Below are 25,069 nucleotides of genomic sequence, written 5' to 3' on the forward strand. Positions count from 1 at the left end.
ATTTCTCTTTATATTCTATTCCTCTTTCTCCTTTAGACTCCTTTGCCCACTCCATGTACCTCTTGCTTCCATCCAGGTTGAAGCCTCAAGAGCAGGAAGAGCAGAGGGTTAGTGAGAAAAGAAGGAAAGAATGAATGCTTTGGATGGTCCTGCCTCATGGATGGCACCAAGCTAGGAGCTTTCTGTGCACTACATCATTTTAGTTTTCTAACACCTTTGCAGAGTCTCTCATTTTTCTTTTTTAAAAATTTTTATTGGAGTAGAGTTGATTTATAATGTTGTGTTAGTTTCAGGTATACAGCAAAGTGAATCAGTTCTACATATACATCTATCTTCTCTTTTTAAGATTCTTTTCCCATATAGGCCATTACAGATTATTGAATAGGGTTTCCTGTGCTATACAGCATGTCCTTATTAGTTATCTACTTTATATATAGTACTGTGTATTTGTCACTCCAAATCTCCTGCTGTATTCCTGCTCTGGAGGAGGAAATGGCGACCTGCTGCAGTAATCCTGCCTGGAAAATCCCGTGGACACAGGAGCCTGGCAGGCTACAGTCCAGGGGGTCACAAAGAGTTGGACACAAAAACTAAACAAGTAACAACAACAAGCCTTCCCTGGTTACCATAGGGTTTTTTTCTACATCTGTGACTCTATATGTTTTGTAAAGAAGTTCATTTATACCATTTTTTTAATATTCCATATAGACCTAAGATTTGAGTAAACAATTTAACCCAAATTAGTTATTTCATCCTTTTGCTATACTTGTCCTATGAGGAAATCCTTCCAGTTAAGTAAGAGAGAAGCAGTTCAGTTCATTCGCTCAGTCATGTCCAACTCTTTGCAACCCCATGGACTGCAGCATGCCAGGTCTCCCTGTCCATCAACAACTCCCAGAGTTTACTCAAATTCATGTCCATTGAGTCGGTGATGCCATCCAGCCATCTCATCCTCTGTTGTCCCCTTCTCCTCCTGCCCCCAATCCCTCCCAGCATCAGGGTCTTTTCCAATGAGTCAGCTCTTCGCATCAGGTGGCCAAAGTATTGGAGTTTCAGCTTCAGCGTCAGTCCTTCCAATGAATATTCAGGACTGATTTCCTTTCGGGTGGACTGGTTGAATCTCTTTGCTGTACAAGGAACTCTCAAGAGTCTTCACCACCACAGTCCAAAAGCCTCAATTCTTCAGCACTCAGCTTTCTTTAGAGTCCAACTCTCACATCCATACATGACTACTGGAAAAACCATAGCTTTGAATTCCTTGAATTCAAGTGCTATTAAACCCTGTGTTCCAGTAATAATGGCAGCAATGCAAGCAACAGCAGTGAGAATCGTGACTGTAGTAGTGGAATGATGGTAGCAACAGTACGAATGATAGCAGAGATGCTAGTGATCTGTGTCTTGATCTCCTGACAAGAGTTCAACATTCGGCTTTGTGTCCTTTGAGTTTCCGTGTTTTAGGTGTTCAAACAGTACCAATAAGCTCCCTGAGTTTATGCATTCGAATGTATCTTGTCTCCAGGGACTTTTTGGACACTAGTCGGAACACCGTGTTTTGTTTTCCATTTTTAACTCTAACATTAACAGAGCGTCTGTTATCTTTTTCGGGGCTGCATTTGACACTTATCCCCATAGATCCAGGGTATTAAATAAGATTTGACACGAAAAGGTTATGATCTCTGTGACTGAGACATATCCCGGAACATAGCCTGCCCCGAGGCTCCTTTGAGCTCCTGGCCAGTACCTGCTGATTGTGATGTAAGTCACACCGTGAGGATGTAGGGAGAATCGGGGTGAAAGTAGGAAGGGAGTTGGGGATAGCAACAGCCCCCACCTTTGCAAAGTTCTTTGTGTTCTTTTCCAGGAAGACTTAGGACTTTGGAGAAAGTCAGTCAGTCTGGCACCAAGTGCCCTGTGTAAGGTACTTTCTGGAAGACTCTCCCCTTGTTGTTTTTAATATTTATTTATTTGGCTGTGCCAAGTCTTAATTGCAGCCTGTGGGATCTAGTTCCCTGACCAGGTATTGAAGCCAGCCCCCCTGCATTGGGAGCACAGAGTTTTAGCCACTGGGCCACCAGGGAAGCCCCCAAACTGTCACTTTCTTAATCACCTTCCCAAGTTTGGATCCACATATTTTCCAAGTACATATTTCTAAGACAGTCAGCAGCAGGTTCCTCCATCCTACTGCTCATCTTTGCTGAAGGAAGCTGAAGGAAGATGAAATATTGTTGCAATTGACTTTCAGAGTAGAAATTTATTTTATTACTGGTCCAATAATCAAATAGAAAAAACTTAACTAATGTAGCTTTGAGTCTTTTAAAATATCTGTCCTCTGTTTACATTGTTTCCCTTGAAAAGGGAGGGGCAAACCTAGAGGGTACACTTTTAAGCATGGCCAAGAGTATGAACGCTTCTTGGTGACTTCAGATTGTCTCAGTCCTAGTGGGATGCCTCTGAAACACTCCCAAAGGAAAGATTAGGAACTCGTCTCCTTTCTTGGGATAAGAAGATACTCTATTCTTGAGCAGGAATTTCTCTTTCTTGAATCCCTGATGGTAAATAATCCACCTGCAATGCAGAAGACCCAAGTTCAATCCCTGGGTCAGGCAGATCCCCTGGCTAAGGGAGAATCCCATGGATAGAGGAGCCTGGTGGGCTACAGTCCATGAAGTTGCAAAGAGTCAGACATGACTGAGCGACTAAGCATGAATGCATGCCTCTACATTAAGCCACCCGTTAAGCTAGAAGGAAGAAGATGTCACCAGAATGCTTTACCTATCCTTGAATGCACTGGAGGGACAATCATTCATGGAGGACACCCTCACCCCCAATTCAGTAGCATGTAAAAGTGACTACCCATCAGCAGGATCTAGAAACTGACTGCCCATGTGGCCGCCACTTGGTGATGGTTTGTAAAAAGCCAGAGCACACCCAGAGAAAGCTGCAGTCTTTTCTAATGTGAGTCTCTCCTTCTTTAATATTCCAGTCTTGCCTGGGAGCAACACTGTCTGGAATACAGCAGGCACTCAATATGTGTGGCCTGAACAAATAAAGATGTATACACAGTTCAGTTTTTGTACCAATGATATTTTTCAGGTTTAATAATTTATGGTCAAAAGCAAAGAGATAATAAATTACCATGGGGAATTTTTTTCCCACTCAATTGTACTATCTTAGATAAATAGTTCTTTAAAAACAAAGTTTTGGATCCCTAATTATTTCAGTCATTGAGTCACATATTTATAAGAAAATTTACTAGTAGATTAGAACTGCCTCTAGAATTCAAAGCCAATGAAAGACTCCCTTTGGTAAAATGGTTATTGGTTCAAGATAGATCCAAAATACATGGATAAGCAATCCTAACTTTTCCTCTGTGTTCACTTGAGCAAATCACTGAAGGTCTCCAGATCTCATTTTCTTATTTCTCAAGGGTCAGGTTGGGTGTGATGAGTTCCAAGGACCCTGCCAGCTCTGATTCTTATACATTTGGCAGAATCTTGGCAGAAGAATTATCAGATTAAAAGTCATGCTTTCACTGTGGGTGCCCCCTTAAAGACTTCACCCTTCGATTTCCCTTTCTCAGCAAACCTAACTCGCATATCAGTAGGAATGCCTCATTTTTTTGGCACTTAGAGTGGGTTTTCTCTTTCTCTTTTCTTAAACTAATCCTATTGCTGTCCCTTGGTTGCTATATATCTCCAAAGTAATAAGTGCATGCTCATTAATATGTCAGTGCTTTGAAGGCTATCTAAGGCTATCTGTGTATGCCACCAGACTTTTAAATTTTTGAGAATAATATGTATACTTGGTTGTTTGTGACATCATAGGCCCCTAGCACTGTGTCTAGAATCCAGTAGAGACCAGAGCTACTCAAGTATGGAGTAGTCACCCTCTGCATCAGAATCTTGTTGAAAAGTTGCCAGTTTCTCACCAACACCACCACCACCACCACCCCAAAGCTCCTGCTGGAGATCTATGTTATCAGAATCTCTGAATGTAGAGCCTTGGAATCAGCATTTCAACAAGCATCCATGGGGATTCCTCTGCACCCTGAAGTTTGACAATCTCTGCAATATACCACCCATAAATATGTTTCCAATGATGAATAAATATTTCCATAGCAAGGGAAACTTATCCTTTCCTCAAACAAAGGTCTTAGACTCAGAGGGCAATACCGAGGAGCAAAGGCAGCAGAAAAACACACACACACACACACACACACACACACACACACACCTTGCACTTAAACCAGTAGTGATTAAGTATCGGCTGTAAAGTGACCTGTCTACAGTCTTAGGAAAATGCAAATCCAGGCTCTGTTCCTCTAAGGTCAGTGGAAACATGGACTGAACAGAAGAGACTTTGTTCAAGTTTATTTTGACCCCATTGTCACTTTAAATTCCCTGATTTGGGCTGCCCCTAACTGACAATTCAAGGAGGTCCCACCCCTCCTAGATGATACACTTCGAAAACAAAAGAACACTTCACTTCTATAAAACAAAGTACAGGTGAAGGTAATAGTTAAAACTCCAGCTTGATTTGAAGTTTCCAACATCCTCATCTCCCACATCTCAGCCAAATGGTGAGCAGACAGCCTGTGTTTGGGGAATGGAGTCAAAAACGTTCTCTTTGTTTCCACCTGAAGCTTCAGCTTGTTCTCCTCTGTCATCAGTTTCTGACCCCTTCAGAAGTGAGGAAGGTGGGCACGGTCCTGCGGGCACTCTGCCAGCTGGCTTTATGCTCATAGGACTGGGAGATACTTATATCTTTTAAGACTTTGGGGGAGATGATTTTGTGGTTTTTTGGGAAACCTCCTGTCCTGGCCATTCAAATATAGATCCCTTGGTGGGAGCAATGAACTGCCTCTACAGTCTCTTTGCTGACATCTGTCCGCTCCTCCTCGGAGAGCCCTCAGGCAGGGTCTAAGATGTCCACACCAGGATTCTCTCATCCAGCCCTTAGGAAATTCTCATTCACACCAGAAGTACCAGTCACCAGGGCCTCCATCTCTCTCTAGCGTCCACATTGGAGCAGCTAACCAGGCTGTCTCTCCCCTTTTGCATTTTCCAAGCAAAAGCCTGACACAAGTCCTGGGTGTCCCCTAACACAAGGACATGATAAGCTGTCCTCCTTGGAAACTCCTCCTTCTTGATGTCAGGTGAAGGAGAAAGAGCCCCTACTCCCCGGAGGGAGTGGGACTCATAGAACACCAATAGCTCTTTCCAAAAATGTGATTTAAAATCCTATGTCTGGGACTTCCCTGGTGGTACAGAGGTTAAGACCACACTTCCAATGCAGGGGATGCTGGTTCAATCTCTGGTCAGGGAACTAAGTTCCCACAGGCCTCGTGGTGAGCCAAAGAAAGAAAAATAGCAACAAATAAAAAAAAAATTTGAATGCCTTTGTAACATAGGTGAAGCATTAAGAGGTCTCCTCTTAATTCTCAGATCTCTTTAAAAATCTGCACCTTGCTCCAGCAATGTACTGCAGTGTCTAATATCTGCCACCATAGAATGACCGTAAGTCCCCATAACAGAATGAGATGGCACTAAAATATTTAAACATGACTTTAGTAGAAGCTCAGAGAGCAATTGAGCTCACTCAGAATGAATCTCCATGTGGCAGAGAGCCTTTTATTCTGCCCAACTGGGACATCCAAAGCACAACTGGAAATCATCCAGATCTTACCCCAGAGAATAAAACCCATCCAAGGGCCAGAGATCCCTCAACCACCTGTGGCCTGCCTTCCAAATTCTAGATCTCTTTTCTGAGGACCTACCTCTCTCCATCAAGGCATACCATCAAAGGCCGTGTATTTCATAGCCTGATCCCCCAGCAGAGGTTCTTAGCCTTTGTAAGAATCTATGGATGGGCATCAGAGGGGCCAGAAACTCCCAAAAAAAGTATGTTAAATTTACAAATATAAACATGTCTCTTGGGGAAATGATGTATTTTTTTTATAAGATTCTAAAGGAGGTCAAGATCCAAAAAAAAAAAAAAATCTCATCTCAACCTTCAAATCTCTACATGGTCATAACACGGCATTCCTGACAGGTGTAAAAGAGACACATGTGTAGCATAACCAGGTATTTCTTTGTACCTACTAGGGGCTTCCCTGGTAGCTCAGTTGGTAAAGAATCCACCTGCAACGTAGGAGACCCTGATTGAATTCCTGGGTCGGGAAGATCTGCTGGAGAAGGGATAGGCTACCCACTCCAGTATTCTTGGGTTTCCCTGGTAGCTCAGCTGGTAAAGAATCCACCTGCAAAGTGAGAGACCTGGGTTCTATCTCTGGGTTGGGAAAATCCCCTGCAGAAGGGAACAGCTACCCACTCCAGTATTCTGGCCTGGATAATTCCATGGACTGTATGGAATAATCCCCCCACGGGGTTGCAAAGAGTCGGACATGACTGAGTGACCCTCACTTTCACTTCACTTTCACTAGGTGCTAAGAGGAAGCAGAAGAGGTTACACAGAAAGATGAGCTGAGTTTTGAAAAAAGTAAAGGATCATGACAGACAGGGATGGGAGGAAAGACCATTTCCAGAAGTAGGATAACCATGAACAAAAGCATGGACAAAGGAAAGCCAAGTATGTCGGGGGAAATGACATGCAGGTTGTCTGATGGGAACAGAGGGTACATGTAGGTAAATGGCGGAGCCCAAGACACAAAGTGGGGATGAGGCTATGGTGTGAATGGCTCTAATATGAATGCTAAGGACTTAATTTGGAGACATAAGAAGTTGGTAAAAATCTTTAAATAGAAGCATTAACATATCATTGTATCATGATTGGACACCTACATGTCTATTTTCCCAGACAGAACATGAATGAACTTTGGGAAAGCTGAATCTGAGTCTAGTTCAGGTTTATACTTCTTGAATATCCCCTGGCATGTGGTAGGTGCTTAATAACCTCTTAGAGAAAGGAGAGAAGATGGGTAAAGAGGAATGGAGGGAGGAAAGTAGGGGAAGAAGAAAGGAGGAAGACGGGAGCGGGAAAGGGAGAAAGGAAGGCAGGTGGGGGAAGGGGAGGTTGGCCTTTAAAAATAGAGGAACTGGAAGAGAAAATACGAGGCTGTTGCACTGGTCCAGGTCAAAAGCAATGAGAGCATTCTTGAAGGGAAAGAGTAACATATTTATGAGATGCTTAGTTGCCATAAAATTTGATTTCTCATCTTCCTCTAAACAGCTCTTCTATAACCTACTTAAGGTTTGTAGTTAATGATTTAATTCAGTATAAGCAGAAAGGACCTGTATGTGTTGTTTTACCAATACTGTTAATGAATCTGTGCTCATCTATCCTAAGCTTTTGCCCAGTTTCTGTGATGAAAAGAGTATGCATTTACTGATGGCTCCAGTACTCTTGCCTGGAAAATCCCATGGATAGAGGAGCCTGTTAGGCTGCAGTTCATGGGGTTGTGAAGAGTCGGGCATGACTGAACGACTTCACTTTCACTATTCACTTTCATGCATTGGAGAAGGAAATGGCAACCCACTCCAGTGTTCTTGCCTGGAGAATCCCAGGGACGGCGGAGCCTGACGGGCTGCTGTCTATGGGGTCGCACAGAGTCGGACACGACTGAAGCGACTTAGCAGCAGCAGCAGCAGGAGTAGAGTACAGCCGTGGAACAAAGGATAGAAATGGACCCAGGGAGCCCTGGATCTACAGTGTGGTTTTGCCTGTTCCCCTAACAAGGCAACGCTTGTTTATATCTGACTGACTTTAACATCCTGCTAGCCCAGACATCCTAAGAACCTGACCTGCAACTCAAACCCTCTTAATCCATATGCTCTATGATGTTTCTTCCAAGATTGAGTAGATTTTGAGTCAGCCTGTGTTCTGATGACATTTTTCACTCTTCTAAGATTACGATTTAGTCTGCCCATCTCAGACCCACCTGAAGCTCTTTTCTGTTTTTGCAGATAACCTTTCAGGGTACTCTAAGCCTGTCATTTCCTCTTTGACCACATTTTATATACAAGTATTTCATATTGAATTTCTATAGCACACCTTCAAATTCTGAATCCTGAAATATTAATTTTCTTCCTTTATGAACTTTGTGAACTAGCTCATAAATAAAATTATGAATAAGCAAATTTATGTTTTGCTTATGACTTCGTGAACTAGTTCATAAGCAAAATTATGAATAGTTGATAAACAAAGTTATGCTACAGAATTTTAGGACATAGCTTCAGATGTGTCAGAATGTCTATCTCTATCTGTATAACTATAAAAAAAAGGAACATAGGAATCATAGAAATTTGCCTTAGTTTTTTACATAAATATATAACCTTCTTCAAAGTTAACTGAAGATCCTTACATGCTCAGAAATCACATAACTCACATGTAGTCACCTAGAAACCCAAGCAGTGGATCTTATTAAACTCAAGAATCCTACCATTACATATATCTTCCTTTGTGAGCCAACCTATAGCAAGCATGTGACACAGTTAGGGTAAAAAGAATATGATAAAATTAACAAGAGGCAAATCAAATTACAGTTCCTTGCAATTATCATTTCTTGATTACTTTTATTGGAGTATATTTAATTTACAATGTTGTGTTAGTTTCAAGTATACAACAAAGAATATCAGTTACACATATACATATATCCACTTTTTTAAATATTCTTTTCCTATATAGGCCATTACAGAGTATTGAGTAGAATTCCCTGTGCAATACAGTAGGTCTTTATTAGTTATCTATTTTATACATGGTAGTGTGTATATGCGGAGAAGGCAATGGCACCCCACTCCAGTACTCTTGCCTGGAAAATCCCATGGATGGAGGAGCCTGGTGGGCTGCAGTCCATGGGGTGGCTAGGAATCAGACACAACTGAGCGACTTCACTTTCACGCATTGGAGATGGAAATGGCAACCCACTCCAGTGTTCTTGCCTGGAGAATCCTAGGGATAAAGGAGCCTGGTGGGCTGCAGTCCATGGGGTGTCTAGAAATCAGACACAACTGAGTGATTTCACCTTCATGCATTGGAGAAGGAAATGGCAACCCACTCCAGTGTTCTTGCCTGGAGAATCCCAGGGACAGGGGAGCCTGGTGGGCTGCTGTCTATGGGGTCGCACAGAGTCGGACACGACTGAAGCGACTTAGCAGTAGCAGTGTGTATATGTCAATCCCAGTCTCTCAATTTATCCCTCTCCTGTCTTACCCCCTGGTAATCATAAGTTGGTTTTCTACATCTGCAACTCTATTTCTGTTTTGTAGATAAGTTCATTTGTACCCTTAAAAAAAAATTCCACATATAAGTGATGTCATATATTTGTCTTTCTCTGACTCACTTCACTCAGTATGACAATCTCTACGTCCATCCATGTTGCTGTAAATGGCATTATTTCTTTCTTTTTATAGCTGAGTAATATTCCATTATGTATATGGACCACATTTTCTTTATCCATTCCTATACTGGTGGGCATATAGGTTGCTTCCATATCCTGGCTGTTGTAAATAGTGCTGCAGTGAACATTGGATTGCATGTGTGTTTTCAAATTGTGGTTTTCTCCAAATATATGCCTAGGAATGGAATTGCTGATTCATATGATACTCTATTTTTAGTTTTTTAAAGAACTCCATACTGTTCTCCATGGTGGATGCACCAATTTATATTTTCAACAACAACATAGGATGGTTTCTTTTTCTCCACACTCTCTCCAGCATTTATCATTTGTAGATTTTTTTAAATGATGGTCTCTCTGACCAGTGTGAGGTGATACCTCATTATAGTTTTGATTTGCAATTAGTGATGTTGAGTCATTTCTCAACTATTTAGCAAACATCTACTATATGCAGGTTGCTGAGAGAAGGCAGGAAGATTAAGGAGGGGCAGATTAAGGAGGGGCAAGGTTCACTAAACCTTGTGAACTAAACCTGGTTCACTGAACCTAGTGAACTAAAACCTGGTTCACTTCTGTTGGAAGCTATTTGGTAAAAGAGCCAACTGAGTGCACATTATTCACTGCAGTACAGAGGACCCCATGCATGTCCCCTTATGGGAGTGCAGGGGACAACAATTCATCCTAGCCACTGTGAGCACCAGCCCTACCTGGCAGAGCATCTGCTACTCAGCTCTGGTTCCCATACAGGAATGAGAGGCATGTGGCCAGACTTTCTGGATTATTTTTAAGAATAGTGGACAATGTGTATTTTATGTTGACTCCCCTTATTTTTTAATCTTGTCAACTAATTCAAACTTTTTAAAAGTTCTGTTTTTGTATGTGTGGGAATGGGGCATCCTGGTCTTTATGTCCATGTACCACCAGCTTCTACCTCTGAACTAGAAGTGAGATTCCTCAACAGGGGTTATAATCAGTCTAGAAAGGTGGGCTGGAGCCAAAGTCCTACTCCAATATGGGCTGAGCTGTATGATTTCATTCTCTGATGAATAGGAGCTATCATAATCCTTTTTAATTTTTAAATTAGTGGCATAATCCATCTATATTTTAGAAAATTAACTCTTGTGGCAGAGGGGCACTTGACACATGATCTGATAACATTTACTGAATTAATGAATGAGAGAAAGAAGGAACAGGGAAGGTAAAAGTTTAAGAGTTCAGTTAATAAGCTCTTTCAATGATCCAGACAAAAATGAAAATGGGGAGAAAGTAATATATACAGAAACTATCTGGAGGGCAGAGTAACACTTTTGTGGAGATTGTTAATGCTATTTACCAATTTTTTCTGACTCTCCCCCTCTCTAGGACTTGATAGTATGACACATCCTGGTCCCCTTGCATTTAGCCACAAGTAGACTTGTGGCTACTGCTGGCCAAGAGTTGTGAGAGAAAGCGATGGGATGACTTCTGAATCAGAGCATTTAATTCCCACCCTAAAAAACTCTCTGTCCTTCTCATATCATAGGCAGTGTTCAAGATAGTGACAGACCTATCAGCTGGGTACTTAAGTGACTATACTAAGCTAAGACCCTCCTGACAAAATTTATTATAGCACTAAAAGAAAAAAACAATCTTTGTTGGGCTAGCCAATGAGTTTAGGGGCTGCTTGTTACCACAGTATAACTAACCTGTGCTGACTGCTACATTTGATTTCACCTCTTTTGTCCACATTGCATTAATGAAGTAAAAAGAATATCACTTTACTTCCCATAGCAAGATCAACCAGCCTGGTAAAAATCCATGAGACAATTGCAAAAACATTTATCCTTATGTAGGAGATATGACCTCATTACATTTTAATTCCATTGATAATTCCAGCATCTATGGAATTTCCCAGGATTCTTTTTTTGATGACTCTTTTCTTCCAGTAGGATTATCATTAATGTAATTAATTATTTCACTAAAACTATTTGTTTTCTTCTTGTTTGTTACATATGAAAGCATAAAGTAACATGAATTGAATGACTGATTGGCATATCAATACAAAATAACCAAATTACCCATGCAGTATATTAATGATCCTACTTGTAGAGATAGAGAAAATAAGAATGAGAAGAGTGGGCATCCCTGGTAGTCCAGTGGCTAAGACTCCGAGTTCCCAATGCAAGGGGCCCAGGTTTAATCCCTGGTTAGGGAACTGGTTCCCACATGCCACAACTAAAAAGATCCTGCTTGTCACAACTAAGACCCAGGGCAGCCAAATAAGTAAATAAATAAAAATAAATATTAAAAAAAGAATGAGAAGAGTAATAACATTTGTGATGTAATATGCTGCTGCTGCTGCTAAGTCACTTCAGTCATGTCCGACTCTGTGCGACCCCATAGACAGCAGCCCACCAGGCTCCCCCGTCCCTGGGATTCTCTAGGCAAGAACACTGGAGTGGGTTGCCATTTCCTTCTCCAATGCATGAAAGTGAAAAGTCAAAGTGAAGTCGCTCAGTCGTGTCGTGATGTAATATGAGGGACTTTTAAACAGTAAACATTTTGGTACACAATTAAAATCAACTGTTATTGGTTTCTTTCTATGAATCCAGAATAGAAGTGCAAATCTGACAAGGGCATATCTTTGATATCTGTCTCAAAATACAAAAATAGATGTAACTTATTGAAAGTTTTATCATTTATTATGCAGGCCACACAAAGCTAGGATACATATGGTCCCAGAATCATGTCTGAGTTTAGATTTCTTCATCTGTAACGTGAGAGGAGACATACGCTATTTCTTCTTTTCAAAAAATAAGCAAGAACCAATAAGGTGAGATCTATAAAGCCTTTTGGCAAACCAGAAGTTGTCGTAGAGGAACAAAACTGAATTGCCTGTTTATGGAGTTTAAAGTTCAGCCTAGATAAGGAAGATGTGTGGTGATCAGAGGGAAATTTAAAAGAAGAGAACATAGTCAGATTCTTAAAAAGAAATCTCTTATTGTACAGCATAGGCTTCTAAAGGAATCAGCCACTGCATCTTTGTCACTTAACTTTTTTTTATCTGAACTGACAGACCACTGAAGAATAACTGTAGGGAATAATCCCCACACTGGCAGAGGGGATGGATTAAATCAACCATGAAAATAAGCACTGGCCCATGTGTCTATAGCCTAAAAGAAATTTGAGTGAACACAGTCCTGTGTTTAAGCCAGGCACAGTATCCATTGAACTGCCTATAACATTGTCTCCTGCAAATGCCCATTTGAAGGGAAGGGCAAACGTCAATGCTTTGAAAGGCAGGATACATCTTACTTGCTCTGCTAAGTTTTAAAAAATTATATTATTAGCCTAGAAATATAAAATGAGCACGTGTTCCTTTCCCCCATATCCATGGCTTCATTTTTAGTAAGTATGGCTTCACTTCTACCCTAATAATTTTTAAATATACCCAGGAAAACCATGTTCAGTGAATGTTAGCTGTAATTTTAAACCATTTGCCCTCCAGCTAAAAGGTCTGAGAAGAAGTTATCAAAGATGTAAATAATTGTTTTCCATATCTAAGGAGGAAAAATAATGGGATTGAATGTTACATGAGCACTTCTATTTCACCCAATTGCATTAAACAGATATGGTATTAAGAAGGAAAGGTGGCATATTCAGTGATGCACTCTTAATCTCAAACCTCTAAAAACACAAAACAAAAAAAAACCCTAGATTATCCATGTGTTGAAGAATGAGCAGAGCAGAGAGAACTGACATCCAAGGAGATTCTGATGTTTCAGCCAGATCGCTGATGTTGCAACCAAGCCTCTGCCAAACTCCATGAGAAAAGGAAACCAGTTCTTACAGGAAGGCTGGGATTCTCTGATGAATAAATCTGGTCTCCTCTATTAAATAAACTGATTTCATATCAAGAGTGGATGTTTCCATATACAGTGTGATTCCCTGCAGGTTAGGGAAAAATCAATCAAGCAAAATCAAGGAACAGAATCTATACTCAAAATGCACACTCAACCCCTACAAGTTCTAATTTTATATGGTATTACTACCTGAAGAAGACTTGAAAATCTGATGGCAGCAGGCAGGAGGGGGTTATTTAAATCTTTTTTTTTTTTTTTTTTTCCTGAAGGAAGATCTTATGTTCACAAGTTTAACATTGACGGAGCTTCATTTTCTTGGCCCATGTTACATGCTCATTTGAAGAAAGAACATCCACACCAGGTTCCTCAGAGCTAAAAATCCCTAACACTGATGCTTTTCCACTGACGGAGTGTCCTGTTAGGCCCCAGGTTATCCGAGTTAGTAACAGAAAGGTCATTCTAGATTGTGGCTTTCCCAAGCAGCTTTTGTTTTGCTTGAAATTTATAGTTCCCTTTCTCTTTTATATCATACTCTCAAATTCTTCTAAATATTGTATCACTTCTATGGAATTGTGCTTTTTTTTCTAGACATATCTCTCTAGAGCCCTTTCTTTATGCTGCAGTCTCAACTGGGTATTATTAGAACTTCCAGGCATCTATCATAGTGGGGCTCCCTCGTATTATTTTTATGGGAAGACACACACTTCTCTCTGCATCCTAAATCCTCCTCTTTCTTGGTTCACCTCCTTATTTTACTGAAGTATCTATTCAACTTCCCAAGAAAAAGTAAGTCAAGAGAGGATAAATCCTTGTAAGTTCTGATGTGGGCGTTCTTCCACGCTTGCTGATAACAGTTTACCAGCAATAGAATTCTTGGCTAGAGATCATTTTCTTTCAGAACTTAGAAGGCATTGCCCCACTGATTTTAGATTTTTAGGTGGTGATAGTGGTAATGCACCTGCCTGTCAATGCAGGAGTCACAAGAGGTGCAGGTTCGATCCCTGGGTTGGGAAGATCCCCTGGAGAAGGAAATGGCAACCCACTCCAGTATTCTTGCCTGGTAAATCCTATGGACAGAGGAAACTGGCAGGCTACAGTCCATAGCATCACAGAGTTGGACACGACTGAAGCAACTTAGCATGCGTGCAATGAGAAGTATGAGGCCTATTTGAGTTATGTCTCTTTTTAATATTCACTTATCTGTTTGTTTATTTTTTGCTGTATCAGGTATTAGTTGCAGCATGTAGGCTCTTCATTGCACCCTGTGGGCTTTTCTCTAGTTGTGGCACACATGAGCTTAGTTGCTCAAGTGGGATGAGCAACTCATGTGGGATCTTAATTTCTCAGCCAGGGATCAAACCCACATTCCCTACATTGGCAGGTGAGTTCTTAACCACTGAACCACCAGGGAAGTCCCTGAGTTATGTCTCTTTGTACGTGGCCTTTTATTTATCTCTCTGAAATCGTATTTAGGATTTTAAAAAATCTTTATCTTTAGTGTTCTGCAATTCCATGGGGGAAGTATCAGTATCATGGGGGGCGTTTTTCCTTTCACCTTGGTTGGCACTCAGTAGGAACCTGCATGGACTTCCTAAGGACGTGGAAGAACCACTAAGAGCTCTGAGTATTGGGGTGAGACTGTGAACTTTCTGGTTTCTTCAAGGTGATTGAGAAGAGAAGGGTGAACCGTGGGGTGTCACATCCATATTAGAAATCCTAAGTCCTCCCCAGTTTTTTTCTATTTCGTAATAGGAGATCCTTTCTGTTATTTTCCTGAGAGTTTAAGCCTCAGTGGGGCCATCCTGCAGGCAGAGATGTTGAGAGGTCAGCTGGCCCAGAGAAAGGACTTAGCAAACCTCTCTGGGGACTTAGGGAACTCCTCAGCCTCCCTGCCTGCCACATTGTTGGGCAGGTACAATCCCCTCGGGATGACCCATGCCACCACTTCACCCCTTCACTTTACAGTTGGAGCTTTCCCTCACTTTTTCTATCCTCCCTATTCAGTGGGGCATCTAAAAGCTAATAATATGTCTCAGATTTAAGATACCCCAGCAAGAGTGCTCCCCAAACTATCAACAAAGGCAGTAATGAGTGGTGAATGGCTCTTACTATCTAAATAAGATACTAAGGAACACTGGAAAATTCCCAGTGTCTGTTTCTTTCCAACCAGTGTTTTCTGTCTCCTTTTTTTTTTTTTTTTCGCTAATAGAAAGAACAAGTTCATTTTTCACAAAGCAATATTCTCAAAGTGATGGAGATGGATAAACAAGCTGTTCAGGTTGAAGGCCAAGTGAAGAGACTTCCCCTCCTGGATAGGCTGCCAGGAGCCCCAAGGCCAGTGGCTCCTGATCCCCTTGGATGGGGGCTTTAGAATGCAGACTTCATCCTACCCCCTGGAATCCATTTGTCTAACAAGCTCCCAGGTGGTTCTGGTCCATAATTTGAGACAGAGTAGGTGAAAACATCTGACCTAAGGAAGAAGCTTGTGTGGTTCAGGCAATACATGGAAATTAGTGGGGAGATTTTCACTGGAAGAATTTCTCACTTTTTTCTCCCTGATATCTCAAGAGATACTTAGATTGCTGCCCTAAATGCAAAAGAAGCAAATGACAGGTTACAGATATGTACAGCAATATTTAAGAGCTGATGACACTGACCGCATATGAAATAGTTACACATCATAATCTTTGAGGCAGAACTGATTTTGCTTGTTTGGGGCATAATTGCCAAAAAATAAAGGCAAATTTTCCAGAACATCTTCACCTTCTGCACTTTTTCAAAATCCCAAATCCCCAACCCACTGTTTCCATCTACTTTGCAAAAACTTCTGTCTGCCAGTGCAGGCTGGGGATGCTCTTAATGAGGGTCCAGGAAGAGTTCCTGACCTGCCTCCTTGCTTCAGCTACCTTAGATGTTATTACTTGGGGGATTGCTGGGAGGGAAGATGTCCAATTTTACCAACTCAAATTCTTCTGGATGGGTTGTTCTAGATTTCACTTTTTTTTCTTCTTCTAGGGATTTTTCTAGGCAAGAAAAATGAGCAGTAAATGCAGAATTAGGGAAGCGAAGGCTCCATACATCAGGGAGCACAGATTTCCTTTCCAGTGGCCCATGAGCCCACTGATTTGTACGACTGGGGCCAATCTGGGAGTCACTGTCCCCCGTTAAGGAAGAAAGCCATTTGGAGAACTCTTAGCTGCCACCTGACGATACTCTAGAGACAGTACATCACAGAGTTCCATGGACAACATAAGAGGATGCCCTAGTCAGTTACTTTCCTTAAAATGCCACCAAGCTCTGCTGCCGCCCAGTGTCTAAGTGTAAAGGAAACATTCTTCCACCATCAAAGCAAACTTGCGACATGAATCAAGTGTACTGTGGCCCTTCCCCAACTCCTGTCCACATATACCCCTGACCCCCTTTCCCTTGATTCCATGTCCCTGTTCTTATAATAACTCATGGCTCACACTCAAATTAGCATCTTTATTCTCAAAATGCACATTTACATTTTTAAAATGTTTTGCCTGCAGCAGAACAGAGGTTCAACTATACACACTTTCCCAGGAGCTGAACGATTCATCCCTGGACCAGTACCTTCAAATGAGCCTCTGTAAACTGAGGACCTGTGCCCACCTCTTCTCAAGAGTGGTGCCATGGAGGGCATCCCTTGATGAGGAAATAGTTATCTTTAGTTCCAGCCCTCAGGGGGAAGTAGGTTACCCCTGATGCTGTTATGTTAAGAGGCTTTGGGAAGTGGCAGACTTAAGACTGAATCGTCCATAGCACCTGTCAGCTGAACTCAGGCAGGTCATTTAAACTTTCTGAGCCAGGTTCCACAGTTTTAACGTGACAGTGATATCATCTATTCATAAGATTGTCCTAAAAAGTTAAATTATCCATATTAAATGAAAGTGCTTTTCAAGCTAGGAAGCTCTGTCTTATTTTGAACCCAAATAGCTATCACTGTTCTCCGCCAGCTCAGACTCTAGCTTCGACATTTCTAGAGGGGTGTCTTGGGTGCGCCCAAGACTGAACTCACAGTCCATGTTGAGAGCAATCCATTTTCCCCACTGCCAGCCTGTGCCTCTGCATCTTCAGCGGACTCAGCACTTCCCTCCCAAAGCTGGGGGGCATCCTGCAGCCCTGCCCGTATCGCTCCCTCTGCTCTGCCAGGCATAGCCCTAGGGACTACACAGCCACACGGAGTAGGCAAGGGTTGTTCTCCCTTTTGGGTCCCAGAGCAATGTGGCTTGGTCGTGTGCTAAGTCGCTGCGGTCGTGTACGTCTCTTTGTGACCCCATGGACTGCAGGCTACCAGGCTCCGCTGTCCATGGGGATTCTCCGGGGCAAGAATACTGGAGCGGGTTGCATGTCCTCCTCCCAGAGACTTTCCCAGCCCAGGGATCGAATCCGCATCTCTTGTGTCTCCTGCATTGGCAGGCGGGGTCTTTACCACTAGCACCATCTGGAAACCCCTTGCTTGGTCTCCAGGGTATATACATGGAGAAACAGCTATTTACTATTACTGTTGTTATTGTTGTAGTAGTAGTAGAATAAACATAGCATAAAATTTGCCACGTTAACCGTCTTAAAGTGTACAAATCAGTAGCATTAAACACATTCACCATGTTGTCTAGCCCTCAGTGCTATCTCATTCTAGAACTTTTTCATCACCCCCAGCCAGAACCCCATCCCCAGGAGCAGTTACTCTCCAGTCCTCCCCCTCCTCACCCCTGGCAACCACTAACCTGCTTTCTGCCTCTGTGGATTTGCCTATTCTGCATATTCCATATAAATGCAACTATAGAGTATATGGTCCTTGGCATCTGGCTTCTTGCCCTCAGCAAGTTCAAGGTTACCCTGTGCTCTTTCTTTTCATAGGACTAGGCTTGCACCAGAGGATTGTACTCAGAATGGGCTTGAACAGCCATTCAGTTCAGTTAAGTTCAGTCGCTCAGTCGTATCCGACTCTCTGCAACCCGATGAATCACAGCACACCAGGCCTCCCTGTCCATCACCAACTCCTGGAGTTTATCCAAACTCATGTCCATTGAGTTGGTGATGCCATCGAATCATCTCATCGTCTGTCATCCCCTTCTCCTCCTGCCTTCAATCTCTCCCAACATCAGGGTCTTTTCAAATGAGCCAGCTCTTTGCATGAGGTGGCCAAAGTAGAACCGATTCCCCTTAGGATGGACTGGTTGGATCTCCTTGCAATCCAAGGGACTCTCAATAGTCTTCTCCAACACCACAGTTCAAAAGCATCAATTCTTCAGCACTCAGCCCTCTTTAGAGTCCAACTCTCACATCCATACATGACCACTGGAAAAACCATAGCCATGACTAGACGGGCCTTTGTTGACAAAGTAATGTCTCTGCTTTTTAATATGCTATCTAGGTTGGTCATAACTCTCCTTCCACGGAGTAAGTGTCTTTTAATTTCATGGCTGCAATCGCCATCTGCAGTGATTTTGGAGCCCCCAAAAATAAAGTCTGACACTGTTTCCACAGTTTCCCCATCTATTTCCCATGAAGTGATGGGACCAGATGCCATGATCTTAGTTTTCTGAATGTTAAGCTTTAAGCCAACTTTTCCCCTCTCCTCTTTCACTTTCATCAAGAGGCTTTTGAGTTCCTCTTCACTTTCTGCCATAAGGGTGGTGTCATCTGCATATCTGAGATTATTGATATTTCTCCCAGCAATCTTGATTCCAGTTTGTGCTTCTTCCAGCCCAGCATTTCTCATGATGTACTCTGCATAGAAGTTAAATAAGCAGGGTGACAATATACAGCCTTGACGGACTCCTTTTCCTATTTGGAACCAGTCTATTGTTCCATGTCCAGTTCTAACTGTTGCTTCCTAACCTGCATACAGGTTCCTTCCTCAAGAGGCAGGTCAGGTGGTCTGGTATTCCCATCTCTTTCAGAATTTTCCACAGTTTATTGTGATCCACACAGTCAAAGGCTTTGGCATAGTCAATAAAGCAGAAATAGATGTTTCTCTGGAACTCTCTTGCTTTTTTGAACAGCCATTACCATCACACTTTTGCAGGATTCCTAGTCTCTTGCAGGAAATAAATCCTTCCTGCTTCCTTCCTCCTTAGCACCAGTCCTCTCACCTCTGAAAACATATTGCTATGAGGTGACTCAGGTCCCAGCCAGGCTGGGAGCTTGTAATCCTTTCCAGCAGAGTCTCAAACCCAAGCCTGCAGTTTGCCAACCATGCCCAAAGATCCCTTAACTTGATAGTCCCAGAAAATGCTGACAGTGAGCCCCCAACTAGAATGATTATAATAGTCTGAGTTGGACTTTGTGTTAACAAAGGTGAGCGTGTTGCTAAGAATCACATAACCTTTAGCGTTTGAGTCCCATTCCACTTTCAGTGAATCCCAAGGTGTTTGAGTACCTTGCAAAGTACAAGAGACATTTGTATTTCTCCCGAATCACTCATGGCCATGCTCATGGGCAGAATTTCCTTTCCATTTCCCTGCCTCAGAAGTAATTGTATGTAAAGCCCATCCAGGATAGTTCTGTTGCCTCTGTGGTATAGCTTTTTTTATGTGCGTGGTTTCCTGAGAATATCTTTATCAAAGATCCTAAAAAAAAAAAAGTTTTTTAAAATAATTTACAGTTGATACATAGTAACTGAACAAATAGACAGATGCAAGCTTCTACACTTCTTTGTCTTATTAAATTATTTATTTGGGAACTTCTGACCCACTGGTCTTGTCTTACTACTTCCTTCTCTCTAGAAAAGTCAAATTTTGATAGAATTTTTTTTTATCTGCACCACCAGGCTTTCAAGATCTTAGTTCCTCAACCAGGGATTGAACCACACCCTCGGCAGTGACAGGGCAGAATTCTAACCTCTGGACCACCAGGGGATTTCTTGATGGAATTTTGTTTTGTGTTTCATTTTCAAAACTGTAAGTTCTTAAAATTTAAAACGTCCTAATATAAATTTTTGTGCATCTCTTTAAGTTCTTCCATATCTACTGGTACTGTAGTTAAATTTACACTTAACTTTGGCCCATGGAGTGTATAGTAACCAGACATAGAGGAAATAATCATTAAAGGACATAAATATCAGGGAAGAAAGTAAAATCTTTAAATTGCTATGCGTAGAACCAAAGCATAGAATCACCCAACAATCACCATTTTATCTGCAAACATTCTCTTTATTTTCCTAACTTATGTCTGTACCTGTGTGCTTTACACAATGAGCCATTTAGAGGCTCCATATTTTAGTCTTTCTTTGCTTTCTTTTCCATATCATTGCGTATGTGCCTTTGGCATTTTTGAGACCAGAATCACATTCTTGCACAGCCCCCTCGTGATTTCCTTTGTGTCCAGTACACACCTGAACATAGTTTACTGCCCATCATTCCTGGCTTGCAGATGCCAAATTAGCTGATGTAACTCAAAGAGGTTTAGTTTAGGTTAATGCCTTTCCAGGGAGGGTGCAGGTTACAGGGAAGAATTAGCCAAGCAACGTGAACTCACCAACATCAAGAAGCAAAGACACATTTGGGACCCACATCTCATTAGTAGGTTAGGGTCCGCTGCACCTACCTGTCTGCCAATATCTATCTGCCAATATTTCCCAGTCTTTCCTGTTTTCAAACACTGATTTAGATAAATGATTTTCTAACCAAAATGAAACAGTATGGTATTTAAGTCAACCATGAAAATAAGCACTGACATATATACCCCCTACCCTGAAAGAAATCTGGACAGGCTTGATTTGAATCTGGCAGGGGGCCAGATGCAATCACTTTTCCGAAGTCTCTAACTCCGCAAAAGGAGAGATCTAGCCCCCTCCGGATTACAGAAGATCCCAGGGGTCATAACTGAGCTGGGCTCTCTGGTCTTCGATAAAACGTGGCTTTGTAGAATAGGAGCAAGGAGAGGGGGAGACGGCAAAATCAGATCATTCTTTTAAAGTTCTTATAACTGGGTATTTTTTTTTTAATATGGACTTTAGTTTTTAGAGCAGATTTAGATTTAGAGCAAAATTGAGCAGAAAATTCAGAGTTCCCCTTGACTGGGTATTTTCCAGCCCTCTCTCAGAGATGTTGTCTCTACTGGTAGAGTCCCAGAGCACTCTGCATTTACATCACAGGCAGGACACACACTGGTCTGAGTGTTTGAACACACCTGGAGTAACTCACTGACCCAGGGGGACATTTGTCATCCCCACCAGTCCAACATGGAAGCTCTCCATGTACCTGAGAGCAAAAAAAAAAAAGGTATTTGATGCCCAGCAAACTATCATTTCATCAGTATAGCTATGCCTTGCTTTAAACAAACCTGATTATATTTAAAATTTGGCTTATACCAGAGGTGAATTGGGAATGATCTATGTTTCCACCACGTTCAAAGTCAGGCTTCCACCACTCTAAGGTCTAAAATCATCAAAGCTTCTGTTCCAGGCAGTTCATTCTCCACATTGGTCCTTCAGAAACATCATCTAAGTCATGCTGTCATCTGGGTGTCTTCCTGCCCGGAATATCCTCCCATCCAGGTGTAGAACGCACTCTCTTGAGCCCTCTGTGCCCTCATTCCACATCCCCCAGGAACACTGCCTCTAGCCCTCTCTAGCCCAAAAAGGAGCCAATCTCCTCATTCTCCTGGCCCTTTTGGTCAGTTTTCACACTGCTGACCATTTAGACAACCAATTGATTTATATTGAGCACTTACCATTAGCAGGATCATAACAGGCACCCCAAGCCTGATCATTTCTTATAAGTTCCTCTTACCTCCACAAATCCACTATAAATTGCTTAAAGGCAGGACTATGTCCCCTTGTTAAATCCTACTTATTATCAGAACAGCACTGGTGCCTAGTTGGTGTTTATATTTCACAAAACGATTCTTAACTTTACAAAAATAGTCAGTAGTTGACTTCTTTACAGAGAAATTTCTTCAGATGTGCTCAACGTAGGGTTCCATGTACATATATTTTTCAAGACCATCATTGTCATATGAAGGTGGGTATATGATGTCACTTTATAGAGCCACTATATATTTTTTGAGAAGTATTTTTTTTTATTGGAACTAGTTTAATGTTACAAACAGTGGTTACTGCCTTTGGGAATCTTGATGAAATCTAAGTGGGGGAGGAATGGAATAGCACAGAAGCCAAGGCCTATGGTTTCCTTACATTTATTTGTAGGCTTATGGGAAAGCTTTTAGACTGATATTCAGGCAAAGAAGAAAGTGAACTTGTAGCAATAATTTTCTCTAGACCATTCTTCAGCCAAACTGATTTCCTGCTGGAGAAATTGTTCAGGGCTAGATGGGCATATGAAAACAAAGTTAGTGAGCTCAATGTTAAGACCGTTTATCTTACCAACTCTTACTTTTCACAGAATAAGAAAATCTGGAAAGATGATTTCTTTCTCTCAGTTCCTGGCCTGTCCTTGAGGTCCCAATGCGACTAGTCCCCACAGTTCACAGCTGACTATACCCCTTCTGATACAGGGGGCTCTGTGGGGCTCCCAAGGTGGCTCAACAGTAAAGAATCTGCCTGCCAATGCAGGAGACTCAGTAGACATGACTTCAATCCCTGGGTCAGGAAGATCCCCTGGAGAAGGAAATGGCAACCCACTCTAGGATTCTTGCCTGGGAAATCCCATGGACAGAGGGGCCTGGCAGGCTACAGTCCATGGGGTTGCAAAAAGTCAGACATGACTTAGTGACTAAATACACACGCACGTCTTTTTAACGAGCAGGCAAAAAGTTCAGACTGAGACTTTTGATTCTGTAAAACTGAGATGCATGTACTATCTTCAAATTAAAAAAAAAAAAAAGCACTGTAGAAAACAAAACTCACATATCTAAGCAAGTTGGCAGAGGTCTGATGCAAGTGAAAATTACACCATGAGTGGCACTGATGATGAAAAGGAGACTGCACACACTTTAACTTTCTGTGCTTAACTCCATTCAAGCATTTGCCAAAAAAGATTTAAACGAGTTGACCTTTAAAAATCTAAATCAGACCTTGAAAGTCTAAGTGTCTTTCCCAAACAGGATGGAAAGGAAGAGAGGGAGAAATTACTCAAAAATTACCTCTGTTCCTAGTCCATCCCCTTGGTTTTGCACCTGTTCTATCCCTTAGAATGTAATGCCTGGTGTGTTACACTCTGGTCCTCCCTAAATTTTAAAATCTCCCCAAGAACTGACTCTCGTACTCCCAGTGCCCCACAACCCTCTAAGACATCAAGGGGTTGCAGGGCATGAGGGTTAACATTCTCTAAAGGAGAGCCTTCTCAGCTCTCAGGGGACCGGTTGTCAAATCCACAGCCAGCGGTGTGGTGGTGTATTTTCAACTCTACGTGTACGTTTCAGGTTCACGTGTTTGTTTCAACTCCACGTGTGCGTTTCAACTCCACGTTCGCTCTCTCTCCTTGCAGCTACCTCATCCCTGAACTCCCAACTCCAGCAGCTCCAGCAGCTTCAGCAACTCCAGCAGCAGCAGCCGCCACCGCCCCCGGCTCCGCCGGGCAGCCAGCACCCGCAGCCCGCCCCGCAGGCGCCCCCGCAGCCCCAGCAGCAGCCGCCCCAACCAGCCCCGCCGTCCCAGCAGCCGCAGCCCGCCTCCCAGCCACTGCCGGCTCCGCCCGCGCAGCCCCCGCAGCCTCCAGCCCACCCTCACCCCCAGAGCCAGAACCAACCGTCTCCGACTCAGCAGAGCGCCAGCCCCCCTCAGAAAGCCAGCCAGTCTCCGGGACACGGCCTCCCGTCGCCGCTCACGCCACCCAATCCTTTGCAGGTACGCCCCCGCCCCGTCCCGCCCACGCGCAGGGGACCCGGCTGCAGTGTGGCGCGCCCTCCCTGGAGGCAAAGGGCCCGCCAGACTTAGCACCCACTTGTGCAGCGTCTAATTCAAATTGATCTCTTAGACTGAGGGAAGAGGGAGCAGATAGCAGGCAACTGCGGATGCATGTAAACGAAACAGATAGAAACCCATTGATGTTGCCTCCGAAGGATAAATGTTATCTGTTTCCTCCGGTGAGAGGCCGGCACTGTAAGTGCACTTGTAGCCTGTAATAACTCCACTTTATGATACTTTTTGAAGGCAGCAAAGATAGCATCCAATTAAAATTATTACTAGCAGAGTTTTGTAGCCCCGTGGAGAACTACATCTCCTGTCCATGAGGCATGGTGGTTATTTCTCTATATTATGAATACAGTAGTGTCTTACCTTAAGTACTTCAGTGCTCTTTTGTTTCTATTTTCCCAAAGATTCTCTGGGGTTAGGAGGGTAAAGAAATTTAGCCCCAGTCTTATGTCCCAGATTCCAACCATTACTCCATTGACTAACAAGTGCTCTATATTCACACCAAAACCCTCAACAAGTATGCATCTTTATAAAATAATAAAGCTTCTCTATATTTACTTTATTGCAGTGAAGCTGAGGGCATCCAAAATAGAATTTCAGGCAAATCATGAAAGCTCATCTCTATCTACTATCATTGAGGAGCAATGAACAGGAGCATTCAGGAATATATAACTTTAATGGTTCAGAAACTCATTCTTAACTTAGATGCCTTTAAAATAAACTAGCTTCAAAAGATAACGACTCTGATGTCAACACATCAGATCCAGAAAGTAAAAGCTCAGTTTGGGACTTAAAAACAATAAGGATTTTTTTTTTCCCCAATGAGATTTCAGATGGTTTAGTACATGTGTAGTGTAGTAACAAATTCCCACAGAGTGGAAAGCCTATACTTACTTCAAGCATCAACTCACCTCCCTCCTCGAGGGTCCTTGACTCACAGTCAGTCAGTCTAGCCCAGCCCTTCCAGAGGACCACAAAAGTGATGTTATCCTTAGGTCCTAAATAGCTAAACACGCAGAATCAAAATAGGTT

At 42.4% G+C, this 25,069-nt stretch overlaps 1 protein-coding gene across 2 annotated transcripts in view; it reads left to right on the forward strand.

Moving 5' to 3' along the window:
* The window catches only part of POU6F2 (POU class 6 homeobox 2), a 391,233-nt gene that overhangs the window by 239,604 nt on the left and 126,560 nt on the right, over nucleotides 1–25,069 (forward strand). For both annotated transcript variants that reach the window (XM_018047519.1, XM_018047521.1), the window contains exon 4: nucleotides 23,610–23,968. In XM_018047519.1, coding sequence (XP_017903008.1) covers nucleotides 23,610–23,968 — 359 coding nt within the window. The remainder of the gene's footprint in view (nucleotides 1–23,609; nucleotides 23,969–25,069) is intronic.

This window comes from Capra hircus, chromosome 4, assembly GCF_001704415.2.
Source record: "Capra hircus breed San Clemente chromosome 4, ASM170441v1, whole genome shotgun sequence".
Classification (NCBI taxonomy): Eukaryota; Metazoa; Chordata; class Mammalia; order Artiodactyla; family Bovidae; genus Capra; species Capra hircus.